This window comes from Meleagris gallopavo, chromosome 13 (assembly GCF_000146605.3).
Source record: "Meleagris gallopavo isolate NT-WF06-2002-E0010 breed Aviagen turkey brand Nicholas breeding stock chromosome 13, Turkey_5.1, whole genome shotgun sequence".
Taxonomy (NCBI): Eukaryota; Metazoa; Chordata; class Aves; order Galliformes; family Phasianidae; genus Meleagris; species Meleagris gallopavo.
Window position 1 is genome coordinate 10846688 of NC_015023.2, and position 20125 is coordinate 10866812.

General features: G+C 47.2%; 1 protein-coding gene across 4 annotated transcripts; it reads right to left on the reverse strand.

The window, feature by feature from the left end:
* Positions 1-3791: 3791 nt before the first annotated feature.
* Positions 3792-20125, reverse strand: ZDHHC1 (zinc finger DHHC-type containing 1). 4 transcript variants are annotated; one of them, XM_031555447.1, is made up of 11 exons: positions 20041-20125; positions 18054-18266; positions 16015-16190; positions 15296-15397; positions 14426-14550; positions 13956-14114; positions 10945-11042; positions 7323-7408; positions 5963-6056; positions 5236-5344; positions 3792-4593 (listed from the first exon to the last, which is right to left on the reverse strand). In XM_031555447.1, the coding sequence occupies exons 2-11, from the start codon at positions 18264-18266 to the stop codon at positions 4079-4081; spliced, it is 1677 nt and encodes a 558-aa protein (XP_031411307.1). In that variant the 5' UTR covers positions 20041-20125; the 3' UTR covers positions 3792-4078. The 4 variants fall into 4 exon arrangements, with proteins under 4 accessions (XP_031411307.1, XP_010716183.1, XP_031411308.1 ...); XM_010717881.3 differs by having other exon boundaries at positions 10930-11042; XM_031555448.1 differs by lacking the exon at positions 16015-16190 and adding an exon at positions 16467-16528 and having other exon boundaries at positions 10930-11042.

Genomic DNA, 20125 nt, shown 5'->3' on the forward strand with positions numbered 1-20125 from the left:
TGTCCGCCCCCAGCGGTTGTGCGGGGGGAGCAGGGAGGGAATGGGAGCGGGGGACCCGGCTCTGCTGTCACACGCGGAGCCCCTCCTGGCTCTACGAGAAGGGATCGGCGGCTCCATCCCCGCGTCCTCCCTCTGCCGTCCCCGTCCTTCCTCCCTCATCCTCCTCGCTCCTCCATCATCAAAATACCACGAAGGTTGGAAAAAAGCTCTCAGATCCCCAACCCCACCGTGCCCACTGCCCGCGTCCCTTAGAGCCACATCCCCACGGTTCTGGGACACCTCCGTGGATGGTGAATCCCCCCCATCCTTGGGCAGCTGTGCCACTGCCTCATTGCTCTTTGGGAGCAGAACTGTCCCTAACACCCGAGCTCCTGGATGGGGGTCCATGGAGCCATGCAGAGAGGCAATAAGAAGCTCTCGCAGAGTGGCAGCCAGGAGGAAGTTGGATTTTTCTTGCTATTTTCTGGATATTTTTTTTATCTCCTTGGAGACTAAGAGAAAAGCAGAAATGCTGCTATTGCAAAGCACCCACCGAGCCCTCCTCCTCTGCCTGCCTCGTACTGCTTTCACAGGCTGGAGGTCATCGGCTCCAAAGGAGCTGCCCAGAGCAGGATGCTCTCGAGCACGTCTGCAAATGGACTGCTGAACGTCTGCTGGGATGGAGCTCGGAAGAGTCTGGGTGGCCAAAGGGTGGCACATCTTGGCAGCCGAGGGGTGACACATCCGGATCACCAACGGGCAGCACAGCTGGGTGAACAAGGGCTGGCACATCTGGGCAGCCAAGAGAGAAGGGCCCGGAGCCGAGCCGGGCGTGCTGCCCCACTGCCGTCCCACGGGTCGAGCAGGTCAGGTTTCGGTTTCTAAGGGCTGGGGTTTGTTGTGCATTTGTTGTCACCATGACAGCCCTGTTGGGACAGAGCGTGTCAAAACCAGGTCCTGGGTTGGCTCCTGCAGCTCCTCACGCAGCCTGGAAAAGGAAGGCCAGGAGGAGGCTGGGCTCAGGCTGGAGCCAAGCAGGAGGTCCCACGGGCCGAGCATGGCCGTGGCTCAGTGCCCAGACCCCGGGGACTTTCCCCTTCTGATGATTTCCAGAAAGGATCGGGGTGTTCCCAGCACCCGAGGAGCAGTGCTGGTCCGATGCTCATCCCGGTCTGTGCCGGGCGTGCATCCCACACTGGGGTCACCCGCAGGATGCCGAGCTCAGAGCGCACCCCCAGCAGGGACACGCACCCCCTGCACCCCATCCTCCTCTGTGGGCACTGCCAGTTATCTCGGCCCACCAGGGAGCAGCGGGGTGGGATGAGGTTACGTGGGAACGCCGCTCCTATAGAGCAAGTTGCTACAAAACAGAGGGAAGTGTTTCAGAGGTTGTGCAATATGTATATGGTAACCCTGGAGACAGCTCGTCCAGAAGGCATTAGCGGGGCTTAGCTGTGTCTGACAGCACATGGGGTGTGCAGGCGTGCCCAGCCCCACTGCTCTGCCCCACGGTGTGAGGTTTGGGGTAGAGGGGTCACAGCTCTGTCCTCCCCTCTCACTCGGGGTCCTCCCAGCACGGTCACATCAAAGGCATTTCCCAAAGGAAGGTCACCCTGACTTCAAAGAGAAGACAGCGCATGATGAAAGCAAAGGGGTGGACGGGGCCATGATTTACAACCCGGCGCTGGGAAGGGCTTCAGAAAGCTGTCAGCATCCTGAGGATGCGCCGCTCATTCCTTCTAAAAAGCTGCAGTGTCTCCTGCTGGAGCTGGGCAGCCTGGGGCACCGCGTCCTGCTGCTGGGACAGCCTGCTGCGGGAGGCAGCTCAGATGCTGAGCGGCGCTTCTGGAGGTTCTCCTGGGGCACAGCAGCTCTCCTGGGAGCTGGGGACATCCCAGCATCACCATTTCCACTCTTGGATGCAGTGTGCATCCTTAATGCCCAACACACCCAAATCAGACACCAGTCATGCACACAAAGTCCTGCTGTGTGCAGAGCAGAGCCCATACACAGCACTGGAAGCCCGTCCTGCTGGCACATGGCTATCCCCACAGATTGCAGCATTGGGCTCCCAAAAAACCCCACGGGCTTCCCAAAGGCAGCCCCTCTGAACATCCACAGAGCCATCCACACCCAAAGGGCAAAGCATGGTGGGGCACAGTGCTGGATGGCAGAGCTGGGCATCACCAACAGGGCGGCTAAAGGAATGGCTGCCAGAAGAAATAAAGAGGAAATTATTTAGCAAAGGGCATAGAAAACTTTATTGTGGACAGAGCTAATAAAGAGCTCCATACATAACTTTGGGGCTGGTTCTGCATGGGCAAAGGGTAAGAGAACACAGAGCTACTCAGGGGCACCTGCTGGAGATGAACGTCCGATGCTTTGTAAGGGGACAGCTGGCCTTGAAAGCCCGGCGACTGCAGGCTGCAGCTCTCTTGGATGGCAGCAAGCAGGGAGAAACAGCAGGGAGAGATGCCCATGCAAGCACACAGGACACTTCTCAGAGGCCGTTCTCCATCCCACGGAGATGTTTAGCAGGACAGCTCAGCTCTCTGTCCCTTTAGTACAATAAACTCCTGGTCAGAGCGCCCAGAGATGGCCCTGGAACAAGACGTGCTCTACAGAAAGCAGCTGGATGCTCAGACATCGCCTGTGCCTTCCCTTCCTGAGGGAACTGGGCCAGCTGCTGGCACTCAGGGCATGCAGCCCTCCTCATCGTAGCCAGGCAGGGGCTGTTAGACATGGTGCAAGCAGCCAAGGTGGCAACCGCAGCTCCGGGTGGTGGCCACAGAGGCCGTGCAGCTGTCAGGTGAGGAATGATGCCAGGCACACAGTGCTGCTGGTGAGGTCCAGCAGACAGCTCCGCTGCTATCCTGGGCTCTGAGGGAGCTGGCTGCTAGGCAGATCTGGGCTTCCTGGCAGCCCAGGCCGCAGTGCTCAGTCAGGAATGCAAAGCAAGGCATGCTGCCCACAGAGCAGCACAGGCTTTGCAGCCCACATCACCCTCTACTCTCACCACCACCACAGACTGGCTCTCGAGCCTGGTGTCAGGTGTGGGATTTTTTTTGCAATATAGAACAACCGCGCTTGGGCTGTGGATTAATACTGAGTTGGCAAGCCCAGGAAATGAAAAGCTTTTGGGACCTGCTGCATCCTCAGAAGTTTCTGATGAGAAAGCTGCACTGCAGGGCACTCCAGGCTGCTGGAAAGATGCAGCTGAGCAGTCAAACCACACTGCTTTAGAGTACATGCTGGTGGACTTGGCTTGAAGGCGCACAGTGAAAAGTGGTACAGGGACAGAACAATCCTCAAGTCACTCCCTGACTACCAGCTGAGATGCCCTGGCATGATCCAAAGCCCGGGTGGGGGCAAGTGGAAAATTGAGTTTTCAGGGTATCAACAGAGAGTGGAGATGCAGCCTTGTTTTATCCTACAGCATTAAACTTTCTGCAGCGTTGGTCTGCAGAGCGTCAGGAGCGCACAGCCCTTTCTATGGAGAATGCTCTATTTTAGTTCCCTCTGGCAACAGGTCAAAGCACCCAACCTCAGACAGCCCTGGGCACTTCTCTAGCTGCAAAACCCGCTCGCCTTGACAAGGAGAGTGGAACTAGGCTTGGGGCAATCCTAGCTCAGAAGGCAGCAGCCATAATCATAGAAGTGCTCAGGTTGGAAAGACCTTAAAGATCATTGAATCCAACCACGACCAAACCAAACTGCCCTAACAACCCTCCTCTAAGTCGTGTCCCTGAGCACCACATCCAAATGGTTTTTAACCACCTCCCTGGGCAGCCTATTTCAGTGCTTAACAGCCCTTTTTGTAAAAAAGTTTTTCCTGATATCCAATCTAAACTTACCCTGGCACAACTTGAGGCCATTTCCCCTCGTCCTGAGAGACAAGGGAAACGCAGAAGAATATGATGCAGCTGGGCTTCTGCTGCCTCTCAGCTAAGAGTGCTGAAAGTTGGACAGCATCACACACAGGGATGCTGCTGTCGCCAGAGAATGAACTGCTGGAGCGAAAACCTTTGAACAGAAACACGCAAATAGGAAAAAAAAACATCTTGCTTCACCCCCAAAGGCTGTGGCTTTGGAAGGACAGTCACTCGGGCACTGTGGTGTTTGTCCTTATGTCCTTTAGGCATGGATCAGGCCTGTCCAGATGCTGTTTGCTGGTGCATTTTCTGTGCTGTGGTTCAGATGTGTTCCCACCAGGCCGGGGCTGAGAGACATGAAGTTCTCCACTGCTCTTACTTACAAACACAGCAGGAGTCTTAGAAAAAAGTTCCAGATCTCGTTCCATGCGTCTGTCTCGCTGGCAGCTTTTCCTTTTCACCTTGTGCCCAGAATACAGACTCTTCCCCTTGCAATGTTTGGGATCAGGTGTGGACACGGGACAGCGCCGAGCACTGCTTGAGCTGTTCTTACAAGGGCTGTGAAGGGCTGTGCTGCCGAGGTGAGTCTGAGCCACAGGAATCTCATCCATGGACTCAGCAGATTCGGAGTGATAGTCAGCTGGGGGTGCTGCTGCCTGCACTGCAGTAGGCAGGGGAACGGTGGGCACCAGGAGGAGAGGGCTGTGGGAGGAGGAGGTGGCAGCAGTTGTGGCTGGAAACTCTGGAGATGGAACGAGAGACACAAGGAAGGTCAAGGAGAGAGAGAGATCCGTCAGCCCTACAGATGTCAGCTCTGACATGGCCGATCCATCAGCTGGGAACCACTGCCCTCAGTGCTGCTGACACAGTTGCTTAAGCAGCCTAACCTTGTTTATGAAGATCTACGTTTCCCTCTTGCTCATCTGACCAATTTCTCCTTTAAAAACGAAAGCGGTCCATGGTACAGCTGCCACCACAATGGGTTTTGCTGTGCCTTCTTCCTCAGGAAAACAGAACTGAAATGAGCACTACTTCTGTTTAATTGTGCTGCTGCAATAACACCTTGAGTAGGATGACTGGGAGCAAGAAGAGCCCTTCTTTTCAGCTACCTTAGAACTAACAGTTCCAAGAAATAGCATGTTTAAAGCCGTAATCCTAATAGAGCAAGGAAAAGCTGGCATCACAACCCCATTAAATCTGCACAACACAGACGCTTCCAAATAAAGTTTATATCTCCTCTTCTCCAGGAAGTTTCCATTCTTTGCTTTTTTATTTTATTTTTTTTCTTGTCGCTACTTTCTAAAAGCAAGTTTGTATTAATTCCTTCACACTTCAGTGAACTGGTAGAGTTACAAAGCAAAGAAGCTGAGTGATGCACACTCACCTGACTGGGGACCTGGAAAAGAAGCCCAAGTTCCAGCATGCGATTTAGATCTGCTCTCCATCACTGAGGAAGAAGACCTTAACATCTTCCTCCTCCTTTTTTTCTGTCTCTGTGAAAGCAAAGGCAGAAAGTCACACAGCACATGACATATCAAGAAAGAGATAGCCCTTGTCCAACATACAAGTATAGTAGAGAAGGATTTTTTCTTATCATCTGGATGACAAAATTGATTAATGAGCTTAGGGGAAAAGAGAGCACCACTATCAGTCACCAGAGGAAGTGGGGAAAGCATCTGGATGCAGGTAAATGAATTTTAAAAAGCAGAAAACATCCCTTTGGGCAGCTATTTCATGCACTAAAGCTTCACACCCACACACACCTTATTCCCCTGGGCAAATGCTTTATTTATTTATTCAAACATGGAGATATTTGAATGCTTAAGCTGTTGGAATTTGCTCTACAGAAGCACACGCAGGTGCGTGCAGTCACTGAACAGCACTAGAACAGAGAGAGATTGTGCAGGCTCCACGTATTACAGCTCAGCTGCAAGTCTGCGAAGCAAGAGCAGAATGCACCTGCTCACACGTGGGAGCTGAGGCAGGAGAGCACTGTCTGCATGCAGCGACCACAGGCATCCCTGCACACACACCGAGGACACGACGAGGTAAGCACAGTTTGCATCAGAGCAAGTTTGTCCACCAGAGCACACAGCAGAACTCCTGCTTACCTGCAAAGGGGCCGCAAAGTGAAGAGATGGGAGGTCAGGAGAGGAGCTGCGTTCAGGATCAGCTTCATTGGCGTGGACATAGAGCTTTGAAAAGCTAAATACAGATATGTCAGATGCTTCCCTCAGACACTGCTTAACTGTGACCTCCACTTTTCTTGCACAGAGCCAGCTTCAATCAGGCTGAGGCAGCCCCTGCTTTGCACTGCACACCCTGCACGACTGCAGGGTCGCTGTTCTTGCAGCTTTGGTGCACAACACACCAAGAGTTTCCTCTCCCTTCCCTAAGGACATGAGTTAATAGGCAAGGCTTAATTAAGAGACAAGGACACTGTTTTCCAGTGACTGCTCACCTCATCTCATAAACTACACTGATTCATATTGTGATTCACATCTCCTGACAGCCTGAAGTCTTATAATGATAATGAGCTCAATACAGGAACTGTGGGACAAAACCAGAAGTTTAAGCTGGCAACAGAAGAAACCCTTTTTTGTGATATGGTGGCTCTTAGCAGTGGATATTATCAGTACTCTGCGCCATCACTTGGCTTCCACATAGAGCTGAAACTTGATTTTGAGAGAAAAACCTTATGGCTTGAGAAGAGAGATTCAAATGTGGGGGTACTAAATGAACACAAACACAACCTGAAGTGTTTTTTTCAGCCTGATTCCTTTTAATTTACTTGAGAAAAAAACCTCTAGGGAGTCTGGAAATGGGCTAAGGCTGGATTTTTTGACACAAAAGCAGGCTAGGACATAATGCTGAGCAGGTCACTCGACCAGCTGATGATCTGAGATGGCAGCAAAAATGCACGGGGTCAGAGTACATTTCAGTGGAATCCCTTTCTACCTTACAGACTTCATCCTTCAGTTAGCCCTCCTGCTAAGAGCCTCAGCCTTGTTAAGGATGTGAGCATACACAAGGTACAATGAGCTACTACGTACAATCAGCTCTCAAAGCCCCAGTAGCAGAGCATTCAGTTTAATTCCAAGACAACCTCAGATACTCACTCAGAATGACTTGCTACTCCAGAGCTCTCTAAGCCTAAATCACAAAGTTAGCAGGCTTTCTCATTTCAGTTGCTCACAAAGCAGACCACCTCCTTCAGTCATACTGTAGCAAGCTTAAGTGGAGCTCCCAGATCTATTTCAGGCAGCTTTAAAGTAATTTTTATTGTAAAACTCTAAAACTTTCCAGGAAAGTTATTGTCCCAGAGGAAGGGAGGTAAGTACTCCTGCACGTATTTGCCCTCCTGAAACTCAGTGAATTCAGCATATCTTGGTTGAAACACTGGTGCTCCTTCTGCTCTTTAGACTTTAGAGATGGTTTCCCATTCAGCACACACATCTCTGGGAGACTCACCATTTTTCTGAATTGGCTGCTGAGAAGTCCTCTACCCCAACACCAGGGTTTGTATGGCCAGGGTTAGCTGAAAGTAAGTCTGCTTCCTGAAACGACCAGACAGAAAGAATTCACATTTTCAGAACAAGAGGGACACACAGGGGAGAAGGATTTTCACTACAGAGGTGTTTTCTGCCTCCCATACGCCAAGCATTTTGTCATTAGAGCTACCACAGCTGAAACTCAGCAGAGGATGCGGCACTATTTTCAACTTGCATACTCTTATAAGCATAAAGGAAGGCTTAACAAAGAAACCCCCTCAATTCAAGTATCCAAATTACAGAAAAGGGCTCCCGGTTCTCCCCCAGAAGCACTCAGTTGGGGTTGCTGGAAGACCAAGTGATGGATCTGTGATGATGCTGCCTCATGTAAGGCAGTAAATATGAAAGCCAACTGCAAAGAGCTGCAGAAGACTCCTATAATCTTGAGTTATAGGCTGATACAACAGCATGTGAAAACCCTCAATGCTACATGGATTCCAGAAGAAATTACAAGATATGAAGGGAGTACAAAGCCTCTGACAAACACATTGCCAATGCTGCCAGAGGGCACTGGGGACAACATCCCCAGCAACACAGCCAGCACACTGCACTGCTCATCCTTGGTCACTCTTCTTCCTGTGCCAGCAGAGAGACTGCCCAAATTACTAGTTGCTCTCAAAAACCTTGGCATGGAGATCTGGAGTCCCTGTACTCATGTAATTGTAGATAAGAGAGCTGCCAAGCTGGAAAGAGTTCAGGCTTGTTGCATTTTGTAAAGTGCTCTTACTTTAATTGGTTTTGCAAATGCAGAAAGAAATTTGCAATTGTTTTATAGGTGCTGGCATCAAATTGAAGGGAATTGGTTTAGCAACCTTAAACATTAGAATTTTGGGATCTGAGAATTATACTGTTGGAGGCTCACTAAGAAAAGCAGAGTTCATCTGCAGATATTTCACAATGAATTTATAACTCAGCTCATCAGTTGTCATTGCCTGAGCACCAGGTGTACATGAGTTGTTCCTCAGAGCTCCCTGGAGACCAAATTCCTAACGCTGACACACCAACCTCATGCACCTGAGTCACAAATGAAGGAGATCAGCCACAGCCTCGTGTCACTGTAAGCAGGGGGAGATGCAGGTATTCCCTGTACAGCGTGCTGAAATAGTAGCAGGAGATATTCTTGTGAGACTGTGCACAGCAAGGGGAAATCATCAGGATTTGATATCCACAGCGAGCAAGCAGGACTGCAGGCTTGGTATTTCAAAGGAGGTTAACAAAATGCACCTTGAGGATACCACAAGCAATGCTTTCCAAGTAGGCAAGAGAAGAGCCTTTTAAAAATCCATTTTGTACATTTTGGCCTTTTAAATTATGTTTAACCAAAGCAGCTGCACAGAGAACACAGCCCATCAGAGCTGACAAGCAGGAACAAATGGAAGAAGACTCGATGAGTAGAAAATGCAGCATTCTCTCTGCATGATGAAAGCACAGCACAGAGCCCCAGCATCCCTCAGCTCCCACACAACTGGGCAGCTGCCAGCCTGATGGAGCTGCCTCTCCCCATCAGCTCACTCGGGTTCAGCTCTCAGTCCTGCTGCAAACAGACTGCTAGCCCCACTGAAATCCCAGCTCCCAAAGCTCACTGCCACCTCACGACTGCTGGCCACGCTCAGGTCTCCTGTAATCCTTTAGCTTGAACATAGCCAAAGGCTGAACCAGCACACAGGCTTAAAGAAGGCTTCAGTAGAGTGGGAAACGCATCTCTTCTTACTCTCTGTAGTTAATGAACAGTTAAGACAAAGGTGGGAAGAACACAATTTCTATTTGATGCTTGCAAGATCTTGGATCAGTTACAAAGGGCCTCTGTGTTCAAGCTGAAGGCTGTAGTCAATGCAGCTTACAAAAGGCGAGTCACTTGGTGTACTCCTACTCCGTGTATTTGTTTGTGTTTATCTCTGGTTGCTATGTGAGGAACAAGGAAAGTCTGGGGGGTTAACAGTGTTCTTAACAATGTTACTGGGCATCTTCCAGTCCCCACTGCTCCCCAAGGTACTGACTGCAGCAGGGAAACAGAGCTCCTTTTCACCCCACTGCTGCAAGCCTCAAATGAACCACACTCACACACTTCCAGACAAGCAGCCGTGCAGACAGGAGAACACAGCTGAACAGCTTCATCCCAAACTTAGGCACACACAGCTCACCTTTCTCAGGTATATTTTCAGTAGAGATTAAAATCTGGTAACCAGGAAATCATTAGTGCTGTTGTTTCATTATTGCTTTAATGGTCATGGTAGGCAAAGCTGTATGAGACAAAGTGCCAAACATCCTTGCTGTTATGGAAACCCTCCTTCAAACTGAAAGTTCAGATTTCCCAACAGAGAACAAAAAATGTATACAAAAAGCTGAGGTCTCCACATTGCACAGAAAGGGAATTAGCTCACTTTCCCTCTTCCTTTGATAGGGAAAAGCCATTAATGAGTCCAGGGAGACCCCAGGACCAATTCACAGAAGATGTGGACTAAGCTTGGATTTAATTAGCTTCTTATGAAATATAAAACTAGTTATATAGAAGGCAACTCACTCAACTCAAAGCTAGATAGAGTTACATGGGCTTGCAGAATCCCAGAATAATTTAGACTAGGAGGAACTGGAAGTTTCTAGTCAACTCCCCCATCCAAACCAATACAAACGTTGTTCAGTCAAATTTTGAGCAACCCAGGGGCAAAGCTGTCTTGCAGCAAAATAAGTTACACCAAACCTTTCTGTGAGAGTGTCAGTTTTGTGTATTCCCCTGCACAGTGCAGCAGGACTGAGGAGTCCTTTGCAGCAATACAGATCAGCATGATGGTAATCACAAGGACCTCAGCACTGTGTAGACTCATCTCAAAGGAGAACAAAGCTCACAGGGTCGTTTCTGAACAGGATTGGTGCTCTTTTCCTTTTCCAGATAGTCAAGCTAGTCCATGCTGGCTGCCTGATGATTATCCTCAGTTTCTCCTGCCTTGGAATCTGTCTCATTTTCAGTCCTGACCTACAACACCATGCACACAGACCAGCAAAATGCACACTGCCACCAAAACAGATGGTCCTGTCCTTTCCAGAGACAGGACCTTCCCACTCTTCAGTCATCCTCTTTCATGCTGACACAAGCAGTTATGTGACTGCTTGGTGAACCAAATGGGAGGGAGCTGGCCCAGTTAAATGCTACCTCAACTATTTTTTTTTTTTAATAAAGTTTCTTCTTACCCAGATGAGTTCCCCCACCCTGTTCACTGCATGACTGTAACAAACAGCTGCGTTGGCAAAGGAGAACAGAAAGTCCAGGGCCCAGAACAAATGGTGGAAGAAGAGAGTGGGTGGGATTGATTTGTTTGAAAGCAGTACTTGCTAATGCCTGAAGTGCTCATCAAGTTACAGACCGTAGGCTCTCTCAATCCTACTCACATCTCTGCTCCTCAGAGGTGCCTCCAAAGTTCTATCTGGAGCAGCTGCCTCTAAAATTTGAAGCATACAAAACTGAAGCAAGCTCTATGCAGCCGATGAGTGAGGTTGTTCTATGGGAAATGGATTGCAAGTGCAGAGAGTACCTGACTGGGTACCACCTGGGAGGGACAAGGATCCGGCTGCTTGTCTGCTTCTTTGGCCTCTTGCTGGGCACGCTGCTGCAGGATGTACTCATATGTAGTCAGTCTGTTCCACACTGGGAGGAAAGAAAGAGAACAGCTGTCAGTGTGTGAAAGGCCACTCTTGACAGCACTGACAGCTCACAAACAGCCTGAAAAACTCCTCGTTTCAATGGCAACTATAAACAGGAGAAAACTGATACTCCAAGCCAAAAGCACCTTTGCACTGCTTATCTTACTGTACCCTTTGTTGTTATCATCACAGCACTTTCTCATCGTCACAGTGCTCAGTTAAGTGTCTCACATACACGTGGTGCTGCCTTTTGTGTGGCAGAAATTCATTCAGCTCATTTCAGAGCAGATCCATTATTCATATGTGATACTTGAAAGATCTGCGTTGCATAACGAGGAGACAAAAAATACGTCACACTAAATGAAGAAAAGAAAGCCAGCAGGTTGGTGCAGCCCAGAAGACTGAGATAATTAATGTCCAAAACATCCAGCATGGGATGCCCATTCATCTTGTGCCAAACAGACGTGCTCAAAGTTTATATGTGCCTGAGTTTATGTGCTCTTAACGTCCTGCAGACACAGACACATCTGCTTCCATGAATGAGCAAAAGCATCTGACATTTCTGAGCAGCTTGTTTTCCTCAAGAGACTCCAAACATTACAGGGATTCAAAACTAAGGCGTTCCTCTCCTCATGATGTCCTAGTATTTTTAGAACACAGAAGCCAGAAATGGATGCTGTAGTTTCTGACTGCGGTCTGGAAGCATTATTCCTGTTTACAGTAGCATGTAGTTAAATCAGACACTCAGGATGTGGGACATCTAGACTAAAATCTCTGTTGTGTCTGAATTAATTTGTTCCACTAGTATCTTATCCCTCAGAACCATGCTCTAGACGCACAGCTACACTGCAGGGAAGTGGGGGAGAGCAGAGGCAAGCAATGGCCTTAGGAAGAAAAAAGAATCCAAGATGCATTTGGCCAGGAAGTCAGACCATAAAAACAAATGCAAGTCTGCAGCCAGGTGATCAGAGAATGTATTTAATGAGGAAGGTGCAGAGTGCTGGCAAATGCTAGTAGAATTGTATCTGTGTGCATTACTTAAGAAACAGAACGTGGTTACAAACCATTCTTGGGTTAGAATTCATTGGTTTCTGCATACTTAGCAGAGCAACTTTTGCAATATTTTTAAATGGTTATTTAGTCAAAAGCACTGCAGCACATAATTAAAAAGAAAACCAAACACCTCTCTCCAAACTTCCGATGTGCCATGCCTCACTGAGTGCCTCTGCAACTGCATCTCAATCAAGATGTAACTGTGATCACACGGATCAGCTGCTTTGAGAATAACCTACTGTGACAGCAGCAAGTAATTAAAGCCAGGACAGTCATTCTGAAAAGATCACATTAAATTGGGTCAAAACTAAAAGTTAATTTGCCTTCAAATTGGTTCTGAAGGAGGACGAATAATTCACATCTAGACAGCAATAAAAAACACCAGAGCAGAACTGGGTTCTACACACAGAACTGGGCTTTGGTCACACAGAACATTTCTGTTTGACAAAAGAAAGAGCATCGTTATCCCAAGGAAGGAGCACCCTCTTGTGGAAGCTGTATGGGTAGACAAGGTAACGTGCTGTTCAGTGCTGCACAGAGTAACGCTGTCTTTTTCAGCCAAAGGAAACGTTCCTGAAGTTTCACCAGCGCTCTGATGCTTTTTAATCTTTCTGTAGCGGTAGATCAACCTTTAAAATCTCCAGGCATCACCATTAACCAGATAAAAGTCAACTTGTAATTACAACAAGAAAGCAAACTCAAGGACTGCGACCCATCTGGAACTGCACTGGTTTGTGCTGACCTTGTTTGTGTTGGCTTCTGTCTCACTGTTACAGGCAACCTAACAATCCACCTCTCTTCCAGCACATCCCTCCTTCCCTAGTTTTGACCCCACTGACTACTGCAAGTGCAAAATCTTTTCTCATCATGACTTACAGAATGCAAATAGCACAGGCTCCACTCCAGACAGTGACTGGAAAAAAGGTATTTGATGACCATTTGCACTTCCAGACAAAAACTGTCCCTCTTGATACAGCACCAAGTAGGAGACCTAATGAGGAGCCTTTCTGAAAGCTTCTCCCTCTGAGTCCCACAAGTCATTCTGTGTCAACACAGTACAACTTCCATAATGGGATCTGATCTGGGAGTTGGGTTTCTCACCAGAAAATGAGACCAGAGAAACAGGATCTCTTGTATCACAGAGATCTACTTCATTATCTACTGGTTGTAGAGAATGGCACTGCACATGAGTGCACCTTGCTCACATCATGCTGTGTCTCAGCTGGTAAGTCCTACAGTACCAAACTGACATCACACAGAACCAGCTGGGATGTTCTATCAACCTATAACCACAGGAAACGGGACCCAGATATGCTTCCTATGGACTATATAAAATGATATGCACTTTTAGATAAAGCCTCTCACTATTATACTAGCTAAGAACAGTTTAGTTACAATTCCTCTTTTATTTCTTCCATTTAATATGCCATTATTTAACCTTCAAGACTTGCAACTGTCCAAACACCACCCAAGCCATTCTGGAAATGGCTACTGATGTAGTTCAACAAGTGAACTCTGGATTCTAAACAAGTTTATCTGGATTCTAAAGTTTTGTATACTTTCTAAGATTCAGTTCTGAATGAAGGAAATCGTATTGATGGATGGTGGCCTTACTAGAAATTTCCAAGATAATGATTTAAAAATGCTTCTGAGGAGTCTGACTCAGGTTGGAAAAAGCTTTTCACTGGCTCCAATCCACCCTTTGCAAAGACACAAAACGTATAAGGTTAAACCCCCTACTTTCTATCTCTTCAGTGATAATCTTGTAAGTTTGTAACATGGATGAACACACAAGGAATGCAGAACAAGCAGTAGCTAAAGAAAAACGAAATGGAGATGCAGGTGACAGGAACATAATACTTACTAAGATAGATGTGAAAGGTCAAGAGGTGGCCTAGCAGGCTCACAGTCACCAGGCTCAAAAGAATGAAAGTCCCAGCTGAGAACAAAATGGCAGGTGCCCGAGTCTCAACAGGAACAGCAGGCAGAAACACAAACCAGACATCCGTGTGGTTCTTCAGACCTGTAAAACAAAAGCAGCTGGAGGTCTGTAAACTGTCCATGCAGTGTTTCTAACTCAGCTTTACAACTGGAAATATTTGTAACTCAAAATGGGCTGCAGGCCCATTATGCACGTGAGGCTTAAGAAACTTTGTGCCCGCAAAGCTTTTAGGAAGAGCAGTTTAGTGGGTGCAAGAAAGAAACGTTCCATCAGCTGAGCAGACACTTGTAGAACTGAAGGAATAAGGAATGAGAGAAGAATGTGGAAGAATCCAATCTCACACACTGGTCCTCGAGACGTGCTGGCTGACTCCCAGGATGCACTGCCCTTACCTTCATAGTGATGGTCAGAACGAAGCATCGTGGGGTTAAGGAAGAACTCAACAAAGACGTAGAAAGCAACGAGCAGCAGAAGCCCAAGGCCCAGGATGGCAGACACCACGCTGTTCAAGAAGAACCTGCCAAAGAAGTGGGAACTCTGAGTGGCTTTGGTAACATCACAGACACAGTTCAAGGGACAGATATACGTAGCTATCCCACATTACTGTGGCACTTTCATAAATGCCAGACAAGAGCCTTGTTTCATAGCCTAACAGTAACTGTGACCCTTGAAACAATTGCAGTTAGAAAGCAGTCAAAAATGTGCGTGACAGAAAAAGAGCTCTCTGCACAAAATCAAGGCAGCATATCGTGGCACTGAGCAGTGACAACTCTTTGCTCCACACGTGGCCCCAGTGCAGAGAAGCAATAATCAGCGTGAGCCTCTTTATTCCTTACCTTAAACCTGGCACAGATTAGATCTGCATGTGTGCTGCTGCCAATTGACAAATCTTGGAGGGAAAGCAGGCAGTTTGGATTCAGAGAAGGGAACAACAGCATGATCATGGACCTATTCCCACTCCAGTTATCACAAGCATTACAGACACCCACTTACCATCCCATCATGTTTTCCTAATACCAAGTAGAACAATCAAGTTTTCTGTTCTCATCTGTAGACATTTGACTACTAAGCATAGTGATTTTATCCCTGGTTATGTGGATGTCATAGCAGGGCTTGCATTTTACACCTAGTTTTCTCATGATTGATTTTACTCAGCTAAGATCTAAAAGAAAAGTGGCTTTGTGTAGCTGAGAGCAGATCAGACTTCTCTGGGGATATTATTTAGGCAGCGATGTGTTCCTGCCACAGTACCAAGCTCTTACCAGTAATTCCTCTCTCCCACACAGTTGTTGAGCCATTTGCAGTGGTGATCAAAGCCACGCACACACTTGTTGCAAGATCCACAGTGCTTTGATTTGGCACTCCTGCCAAAGAAAAGGTGGTGTTAGAGTGGCATGCCTTTACCAGGGACACAAGTACAGGGGGGTAGAGCAGCAGAGAGCCTGGGAACCAACCATATCTACAACAAGAACAATTAAATTCCCCAACATATTGGCTGTATTCACTATTGCTGGGCCACGGTCCCAAAGCAAAGCTTGCTTTTTTAATGCACTGTGTGATTTCTAATTTGGAGATCATTGCTTTCTTGTTTTAAAACCTTAAGCAATTCTACAAACCTTCACCTTACAACCTTCCCTCCAGGCATTTCTCCTACCACATTAGGATCCAGCCAAACACAAGCACACACATCCAAGTTACACGCTGTTCTCAGATCAAACACCAACATCCAGATAACGAATAACAGCAGAATCCTCTCCACAAGACATGAGAGCAATAAAGTAACACACAGGACCATGCTCACATTTGACAGTAGACGCCTACCCAGCTCACTGAGCTGGGAATGAGGATTCACAGGCACTGCAGAGATAAAAGCTTCAAGAACTCGACTTCAATCTTACAGTCTAACAGTAAAGAAGCGTCCAGTGGCAAAGTGCAATGGTGAAGAAGAAAGATTAGTAGAAAGAGAAGAGAAGATACTTACACATTTACATCACAGACATGGCAATGATGGTTTTCAATGACATGTGCATGCTGATTACGATTGAAGGTGGCCAGAGGCCCTAGATAGTTTTTTTCTCGCACTTTTGCATCCGCAGGATCAATGGAGACTGCAGTAAGATGAACAACTAAATGGTAGATAAAACACACTCCTGGACACTGAAGCACACAGTTAAGGATTGTAGGAGTGATTTATACTTGGGTATATATATTATTCTTAATACACAAAGCCCACAGAGACAAGGAATATACAGATTATAAATTACCATAAAACTGATTACAGCACATTAATCTGAGCTTTATTAACAGAGAAGTTCACCTGCCTCACTGTAACTAACATCAATGATAATTAAACACACTCCTCATAAAGTACTATTCTGCCTCATGGAAATATCCTCCCTTGCACAAGAGTCTTTAAAGTTTACCTTTACTTACCAGAATCTGACCCTATGTGCAGGCTGATGGCGTAGGTTCATGCTTCTTAGTCCATACAGAATCTTTGGAAAGTAACAGGCAGTTAAGGCCGTGCACATGCCCCTTCAATAGACCAAACTTCCAAAAAAGAGAGAAAAAAAGTCACATCAAGGAACTAGCACTGAACACCTTGCTTTCCTCTTCCTTCAGAATCCCAAGGAACAGGATCACCCCTATCAACTACAGTCCTACAGGATTTACTGACAGGACATGTCATTTATATCTCAAAACATCACCTGCTTGAATTCTTATTTACAAAACACAGTCACAAGGCAGAGCAAATAAGCTTTAGAAGTATTTTTGATCAAACCTCAAGTGACTGCCAATATTTGGAAAGAAAGCAGAAATGTTATGTGGATGCCTCATCCCTGGAGGCACTCAAGGCCAGGCTGGATGTGGCTCTGGGCAGCCTGGGCTGCTGGTTGGTGACCTGCACACAGCAGGGGGGTTAAAACCAGATGATCATTGTGGTCCTTTTCAACCCAGGCCATTCTGTGATTCTATGATTATCTGTCTAGTAAACCACTGCACACTAGAGCTTGCTTCTCAATACACTGAAATACATGGGCATGCATGCAACAATTAATCTTCCTGCTTATTTGCTACACAACCAGATATGCACATCATTGATCCTATTAAAGTCTATGGAAAACACAGTAGCGTGGTAAGGAAAGAAAAAAAAAAAAGGCATTAGTACTAACAGTACTAGCAGTAAAGCTTTGAGTTATGTTGATCAATTAGAATGACTTTAGATTGAGTTATGATGATATGTGGCAGACAAATTTACAAAGTTCGAGGCATGATGGTACCAAAGATTTCAGTAAGAATTCAGGTAGATGAAAAATAACTGCAAGCTGATAATGTTATGGATGACTGAATCATGCAAGTTTAATTAAAACTATCAGCAAAAGCATCAGAATCCCAATAATATCAAAGGCTCTATGGACATATGAATTCCAGATGTACAAATGCTGATAATGGCATTCCTAGGAAGATCTCTTCAGAACTCTTCCCAACATTCTGACTATATAACATTTCTTGATTACCTGGTTCTGCTAAGGAAGCTTTAAATATGAATGGCAAAACAGGCTTCTGCTGAAGGATTTCCTTCTTTCCAGTTACAGAACTGTGTTAAATTTTCTCCTTGGTTTGCACTACAGTAAGACTGACAGTAATCCTGGAGACACACAACCCCACACTCTGCAAGCAGCAGTTCCCAAGTTTTCCTATGCCCTCCCTCAAACCCTGCAGCACACTTGTAGAACAACATACAGAGACACACAAGCAGATGTAGATAGAAGAGCTTGGGAGGCAAAGCCTTAAAAGGGAGTAATGACAGAGACAAGTAGAATGTTAATGATCTTCCTTGGTGGAGGAATGGAGATAGTTCCAAAATAAGTGTTTCTTAGAGACAGGAGAAAATCAACTTCATGGCTATAGTTCAGAAAGATTCTGGCTAAGCTGTTTTCTCCTATGCTCACTACTTGTTTAAAAATGTTCCACTGGTAATTCATTACAGCTCCTGTTCTGCTCTTGACCAAAGGATACGATATAGCCAGCGGGCAGCCAGTGGAGGGGCAGAAGAGGAACCAGAATTCCAAAGCCAACCAGTGCAAAGAAGAGGTACAGCAGCCAGGTAATGATCTGGAAAGGGTGCAGAGGCCAGCTCCAGCCATTTCTTCGAGCACGTTGGACCTTAGGACCAGCTTCACCCAAGTTCTCTGGAGCTGTCTTATTAGGAGGTTTGTTGCAGATGTTCATCTGTAGAAATAAAAAGAAAAAAGAAAATATGAGAAAATAAAAGAATTCTGACTGAGCCCTGGTCCTGGATATATGCTCCAGAAAAATTAGAGACCAGGACAAGCATTTGAGGGAAGACTTCTCCCTGCAAAGAGGATCTATAGAAACAAAAGGGCAAAAACAATTACATATTCTAAAAGCAAGTGTTGATATCTGCATGAAACAACAACAAGCCAAACTTTCAGCTAAGTTGAACTTAACTGACTTAGTTAACTTGTGAAGGTTTTGACAGTGTTTGAATGGATCAAGGCCAAAATCAAGTAAAAAGAGTATTCCCCCAACTCAGAGACAGAGCATGATATGCTCTGTTTTGGGAACACGTTCATTTCAGAAAGCTGTTCCAGGTGATGGCAGAACAAATCACAGACTGGCCTGGGTTGAGAAGGACACAATGCTCATCCAGTTCCAACCCCCTGCTATGTGCAGGTCGCCAACCAGCAGTCCAGGCTGCCCAGAGCCACATCCAGCCTGGCCTTGAATGCCTCCAGGGATGGAGCATCCACAGCCTCCTTGGGTGATCTGTTCCAGTGCCTCACCACCCTCTGTGTGAAAAGCTTCCTCCTAATATCTAACTTAATCCTCCTCTGTCTCAGTTTAAAAACATTTCCCCTTGTCCTATCACTACCCACTATCCCCTCCCTCCTGTTTATATGCTCCCTCCTAAATGCTGCCACCTGACTCAGCTATGCCATGTTTCCTTCCAGCTGGTGAGGAGAAGTGAAGTGAAAGCAGGTTGCCCTCCTGGAGTATGTGGGATGGAATCACAGCTTCAGCGCTACACAGAAACAGAGGCGCCTTTGTCAGCAACAAAGTGGAAAGACTAGAAGCTGAACAAAAAGTGAGCAAAAAGAGGAAAAAGGAATTGCACACAACACCACTGTATGGCCAACTGTTGCTAGAAGAACAAAACAGAGTGACATATGCAGGGCACCCACACAGCAAGCTGCCAGATTACTGAGCTGTCCTACAACACCAGGGCTGCCAGCATGAGAAAGCAAGATTTAATTGCAAAGACAAGTCGTGAACCATAACCTGGGAAGTTCTTGATGTCTGAGTGTTTGCACAACAGCTATGACAAACAGATGCTATTTCAGTTTGTGTTGAACTGTTAGCTGCAGCTCTCTGCTTGCCACTGAGCCGGGCTGTGCTTCAAACAGAACCTGCCTTGTTAAAGAAATGCATCTGTTCTGCATTCTGTGGGGCTACAGGGCTGGACTTCTCCAGGTCCCTGGGCACAGGAGCATGCTGAGAGGCAAGGAGCAGAGGTCTCTGGCTCGTTATTGTCTCATTTTGACATTGTCTCGTGTCATTGCTGTCATTTTGATAACGGTTCAAGTGCCAGAAAAACCCAAAGGGCACTGACTGCAACCATCAGAGCAAGCAGGGCGGTACAAGGGATACAAGATCTGCTTGCATCAGTGCAAGCAAAGGGCTGGAAATTACTGCTACCGAACCAGAGAACATCCCGAATGGAAAGGACCCCGGTGGCCACCTAGCCCATCTCCTGCCCACACAGCAGCCAGGCGCTGCCCCACGGCCTCAGCCCTGCCGTGCACAGCCATTAACCCCTCGTTAACCTTCGGCACCGCTCCCGTTAAACGCACTGATCTGCCCGTATCTCTCTGCATGGCCTCTCAGCGCTCTGCTCCCAGCTGAGTCCCGTCAGCAAGCCCGGCACGTTTCTCGCTCAGGAAAGCACGGCGCGCACCGCGCTGCCGAACGGCTCCGGGCTTACTCAGTCAGCGCTGCTCGGAGGCCGCAGGTCTCCCCGTGCAGTCCGCACGCAGCGAGGCCCGAGACCGGGGGAGGCGGCGGGATGG